This window comes from Heteronotia binoei, chromosome 7, assembly GCF_032191835.1.
Source record: "Heteronotia binoei isolate CCM8104 ecotype False Entrance Well chromosome 7, APGP_CSIRO_Hbin_v1, whole genome shotgun sequence".
NCBI classification, from domain to species: domain Eukaryota; kingdom Metazoa; phylum Chordata; class Lepidosauria; order Squamata; family Gekkonidae; genus Heteronotia; species Heteronotia binoei.
Window position 1 is genome coordinate 74189683 of NC_083229.1, and position 6000 is coordinate 74195682.

At 42.2% G+C, this 6000-nt stretch overlaps 1 protein-coding gene across 1 annotated transcript in view; it reads right to left on the reverse strand.

Annotated features, from left to right (window-relative positions):
- Nucleotides 1-5182, reverse strand: part of DSG2 (desmoglein 2) — a 34385-nt gene extending 29203 nt beyond the window's left edge. The window contains exons 1-4 of the mRNA XM_060243858.1: nt 5152-5182; nt 4380-4508; nt 2564-2725; nt 2242-2386 (exon numbers count right to left, since the gene is read on the reverse strand). Coding sequence (XP_060099841.1) covers nt 2242-2386; nt 2564-2725; nt 4380-4508; nt 5152-5181 — 466 coding nt within the window. The 5' untranslated portion in view covers nt 5182. The remainder of the gene's footprint in view (nt 1-2241; nt 2387-2563; nt 2726-4379; nt 4509-5151) is intronic.
- Between the last annotated feature and the right edge of the window lie 818 nt (nt 5183-6000).

Here is a 6000-nt window from a genome sequence, read left to right on the forward strand (position 1 = left end):
CATTGCCAACAATGATGGGGAAAGCCCAATTAGCCACTTCCTCCACTATAATTGCTGTGGGGAAAGTGGCTGTGGCCAGAGGGGAGTTTGAGGGAGAGGCGCCAAAACTGAAGGGCAGCTTCAGGGGACTCCCCAGCATGAAATCCCCCTGGCCCAAAAAGGCTGCACCCATCTGTGGGCACCCCAAAAGGAACACTGCTCCCAGTGGTGAGAAAAAAACCCATTAGAGCCACTTCCTCACTGTAATTGTCGTGGGAAAAGTGGCTCTGGGGAGCAGGAGGTTTTGAGGAGAGCCCCCCAAACTGCTGTGCAGCCACACAAAACCCACAAGGCCAATAAAAAAATTGGACTAGGGTGTCCAATTCCTGGGGCACCCAAAGCCAAACCTAACTTCACACCAGAGAATCTCTATAGGACCCAAATGTACTACATCCCTCTATCTACTCTATGAACCCTGCAGGCCTGGAACCAATAGAAACCCAGTTGCCAACGTCACCGCCGCACAAAACACAAGCCGCTCAAGGTCTGCTCTGCAGACCTGGCTACAGCAAACCCCAGGTGCCAGCTTCCCTGCCACAGAACACACAATCTACAGATGCCAGCTCTCCAGCCCTGCCCCAAACAACATGGGGAGAGCTGGCTAAGCACAACAAGTCCGCTGGTTCAGCGTCTCTCACCCAGGTGCCAGCTTCCCCTCCCCCAAACCAGAACCAGGAAAAGGGACAACAGGAGTCCAAGAAACTCAACTGTTAAAACAGTGGCCTTTTAAACAATGAAAATTAGGCCAAACAGCCCCCCCCCCAAGAACCAGAACCAGAAGAGAAAAAGAACAACAGCAGCACAACACAGCAGCAACAAATCAAACACAGAATCCTTTTAAAACAGTAAAAAACTTAACTTTTAACAATACAGGAACTTTACCAACCCCTCTCCCCAAAAAAACCTTCACCCTAACCCCAAGAAATCCAAGCCACCCAAATCAAGAAAAGTAAAAGGACACTGCACTTTTAAAAGTCCTCTCACTAAAGTAAGATACGGGCAAATTGGCAAACCCCCCACCCCACCCCAGGCCCCCACCCCCAGCAGAACCCCTTAACCCCAAATAAGCTACCCAGTACTCACCCACCCAAATCTGGATAAGTAAAGGGACTCTGAGTCTTAAAAAGTCCTTTTACTAACTAAAATAAAAACAAGAACCCCAAGACTGTCTTATCTTAGAGATCTTCTCTTCTCTAGGCAGGTCAGGAAAGGCTGAGAGAGAGCAGCAGCAGCTGAGGCCAAGGGCCAGCACAGCACAATCTCTCTCTCTCTCACACCAACACAAAACACAACAGCAATGGAATGGAGTAGAGCCAGGCAGACTCTGACCCTACAAAGAGCAGTTTCAAAAAATAGCACTGCTCTGTGATTGGCCAGAAATCACTGTTTACTTGGATACCCAAGTAAACAAAAGAACAACAATGTAGCTGATGGCTGAGGGATTAGCCCAGCCATCAGCTACACAAAAGCCCTTCAAAGCATGCATTTGCAATGCATTTTGCAAATGCATGCTTTGGATTGGCTGCTAGGGCCCCTCTCCCCCTCCCCCTCCCCCCCTGATCCCAGGGAGGCTATGGGAGAGGCGGGAAAAGGCTTTCAAAGGCGGGAAAGGAAGCAAGCAGCTCCCCTGAGGCTGCAGAAGCTCCTTTCCCACCTTTTCCATTGACTTCCATATACTTCCGAATATCTATATGGAAGTATACGGGGAGCCATATACGTCTCCCGTTTAATGGCCTGAAAATGGAATCGGAAGTATACGGTGCCGTATACTTCCAAATCAGGGGTGATTCGGTGGTCTATGTGGTTCGGCTGAACCGAATGCACACCCCTACTTGGAACATGCACCAGTCTGTTCTTAAGAAAATTAGACTGCTTAGACTTACCCCTCATTCCCTCAAGTGTGGCTTAGCAATGGAAGATTTTCTGGTTCACAACAAGCTATAGTTGTCCACCCCATGGTGGGAAACTTCGGAAGGTAATAGGCAAGAGATCAAGCCAGCTGTCCATTAAGGATGTCATGGCAAGCCACAGCTTGTTGCAAACCAGGAAGTCAGACATGAGGGTAAGGAGAAGAAGAGCAGGCAAATCCAAGGACTACTGAGGCACGGTTACTCCCATCCTGGCAAACCATAATTAGTCATTTTGTTTGAATGCATCATATGTAAACCAGAATAAAAATGTAAACAGAATTTTAAAACTTACCTACATCACATAACTCTTCAACAGAGCCCACAAAAACTTCATTTGAAAACACTGGGCTATTATCATTTATGTCCAGAACTTTAATTATCAGGTCTAATGGTTTTTCCATGTTTGTACCATTCCAATTGATGGCGAACCCTTTCAGCTGGAATAATAATAGACAAATATGCAATAGGAAAATAAACAGATTTTTTGTAGCTAAGTTACTCCTTGTAGTTAGCATACAATGGATACAGAGTAAATGAGGAACAAAATCAACATGTCCATGCTGATGAATTCAATAATACTTAACATGAAAAGCAAGTCCAGATGTTTAACTTACATGGAGCATTGGTGTTTGTTCCCGATCAACCTTTCCAGTGATGTTCAGTTCCCCTGTTTTTCCATTCATAACAAATAGTCCATATGGTGGTTCTGTGACCCCTTGACCAGAAATTGTGTATGTGATAACTACTCCTGGAGTACCCTGGAGATCAGATTGTATCTGTAAAGAGCAGGAGATCAAAATACTGGAAATTAAATGTATCTGAAAAATAATACATCAAAGTTTTTATTGACAAAAAAGACACAAGTGCCAATTCTGAGGACACTTTCCCAAGAGTAAGCCTCACTGAATTAAGTGCGACCATTGCTCCCTGAACCTAAGTGACTGTAATTTTGTATTTTTAAAGTAGTCGAGATGCTTCTATATAAGGCAGAATATTTTACCCACACTTCTACTGCATTATTTTACAATGCACTGTAAAAATTTCTGATATATTTTTAGAATAATCACATCTCTTTTGAGGTTTTTGAATATTTAAACAAAATAAAGCAGACTGGTTGGCAAATTAAAAGCACAGTCCATCATCACATATGTGCACTCAGGGCTTTTTTTAGTAGGAATGCACAGGAAGGCTTTATGTCAGGGGGTGTGGCCTAATATGCAAATGAGTTCCTGCTGGGCTTTTTCTACAAAAACACCCAGTGTGCATTTATATGCAGAGGAGAGGATACCCACATGCCACTGTGTTCTCACACCTGGTTGAGAATGAGAGGGGATAAGAAGGGGATCGCTCTCTTTTACAGGGGCCCTATCCTGAATATGCAGATGTACATATGGGAGGATGAATTGTGCCATAACTTACATGATAGGGAATCTTCACAGAACTAGAATTCTGTATGTATTTAATAAAGAGAGAACTTCCACTAAAGTTAATGCATTGAAGTTCCTATAGTCCACAACACAGAATCAAGCTAACCATAATTGTGAGAGTGACTCTAAGCTCTCTACCTAGAACCCTACTCAGGCCTATTCTATGGGACTTACTCTACAGACTGCAACCCACATCACTGTTCTGAAACCAAAGAGACAATGGATCATCCAAATACACGAAACTAAGATCTCAACTAAAGAGAAATTTGTTTTGGAAATTTTTAAATGTATTCCTTTAATGAGAAAAAATTCCAGCACTATTTCTAAAGCTCAGGGAAATGGCTACCATCTATCCTTTACCTGTGGGGAGTATTGTGTGGATACTTTGGACAATGAGAACCAGGCAACCAATACAGGAATAGCTCCAAAAATATTGCAAAGGTCCACATTTGTAAAATACTATGTCTAAACAGCAAAAAATGAGAGAGGGTGGGAAGCGGCCGTGGCAGTATGCAGGCCAGGCCAATCATCTTCCCTCTCAGGATGGGCCATTGGCCTGATCCAACATGGCTTCTCTTATGTTCTTAGGTTTCCCCACAGTTTGTCACTCATGGTTCAAAGGTGAAAAGTGAGGAGCTGTTAAAGAGATCAAAGGAACTGATCTGATGAGGATCTTAATATGGGGCTGGTCTGATGAGGATCTTAATATGGCAGAACTGGAGAAATAAAGACTATAGCCATTATATATGAAGCAAGAGCAAAATTTAAAAAATAAGGCCAAGGTGGCTGTGCTTTAATATGAGAATAAAGCACAGTTGAACAATTTGCAATTATTGTATTCATAAATTGACTAAGAGACATTTTCATCCCAGTCCAAATATTTTTACACTCAAAAAAGCTCTGTGGGGGGAGGGGGAATGCAACAATTTTACAAAGACATATGTTTCCATATGATACCTCCTCCACACTCATCAGGTTTTCATTCATGCAGTATTTGCCTTACTCTAGCAATTGGATTCTTCTTGAAGTTGTGCTGCTCTTCTAAGATCCGTGCAGGTGGGACAATCCATTCTCGTTTCTGTCTTATTAGGCTGTTTGTACTAGATGGTTGGTCACTTTCGCCACCAAGTATCTGTCAAGGGAAAAAGTTTCATTTGCAATACTTTGGGCATCCTGTGATTTTAAAAAAACAGCCTGGGTGTCAAATTGAAACCTACAGGCTGACTGCTCTGTGTATACATGCCTACTTTTCATTTAATAATAAAGTAAGATCATTTCAGAAATGAACTCAGAAGATGTGTTGCATAATTTAAGGTTTATTTGCTTATACTTTAAAATATTTCAAAAGGAAAATATTCTAAATATTTAAATTCAAACATGTCAAACAGATTACAGCAATCTATTCTATCAGAGATAGCCAGATTGTGTTCAGAAACACAAACTCCTTCCTCTAGGACTTATCTACTTATGTTTTTGGCACTCCACTGCTTTATTCATCTGCCTTGCCAGCAAGAATAACTGTTCGGGCTATAATTTTTATGTTGTCTTTAGATGCAGATTATAAATTGGCACATGGACGGTATATACATTTCAGAAATACTTGGAATAACAGAGCTCTATAGAAGGTCATGTGTTTTCTCAGTACAGAGAACCTAGCAGGACAGCTAGTGATCTTACTTCTCTCCCCAGCAACCACTATCCAATTATCTGAATTGCTTGGCCATCCTTTGTGCCTCTCACTGACATTCTTTACATTGAATTTCGCAGTCTCCTACCTGTACATGAAGCCCATTTCCAAGAATCATGCAACTCTGCAAAAATGAAAAACAAATAAAACTTTAAAAAACTTACACAAACAAGCAACATCTTTGTCCATCTGTTTAGTGGGAATGAAAACCAGTGGATTGGATCCAATCCATTTATTTACTCAGTCTAGGGTTGCCAGGTCCAATTCAAGAATATCTGGGGACTTTGGGGATGGAGCCTGGAGACCTTGGAGCCAGCAGCAAGGTTGTGACAAGCATGACTGAACTCCAAAGGGAGTTCTGGCCACAACGTTTAAAGAGACTGCACACCTTTTAAATGCCTTCCCTCCATTTGGAAATAATGGAGGATATGGGTACCTTGTATTGGGGCTTATAGAATTGAACCTCCAATCTTTTTGAAACTTGGTGGGTGTTTTGAGGAGAAGCACCAGATGCTATGCTGAAACTTTGGAGGCATCTACCTCAAAACACTCCACCCCCCAGAGCCCCAGATATCCATGGATTGATTCTCTATTATACCCTATGGGAACCAGTCTCCACAAGGAATAATGGAGTGCCCAGCAGATATCCCTCCCCCTCTTTCTGATAACCCTGAAGTGGGGGGGGGGGAGGCTCCAATCCAGGGGATCTCCTGCCTCCAACTGGGGACTGAACAGCCTAGAGCACCACAGTAAAGGTTAGATGCAAACAAAAAACTGTGGAAAATCACGAAACACAATGTAATACTACTTGAATATTTAAACAAAATTCAAAAAACAGCAGCAACAATTTATAGAAAAATTCTTGTAATCACTATAAGAAAATACACAACACTCTACTTTTAACAATATCTAAATACACATCACTTATATCTCCTAT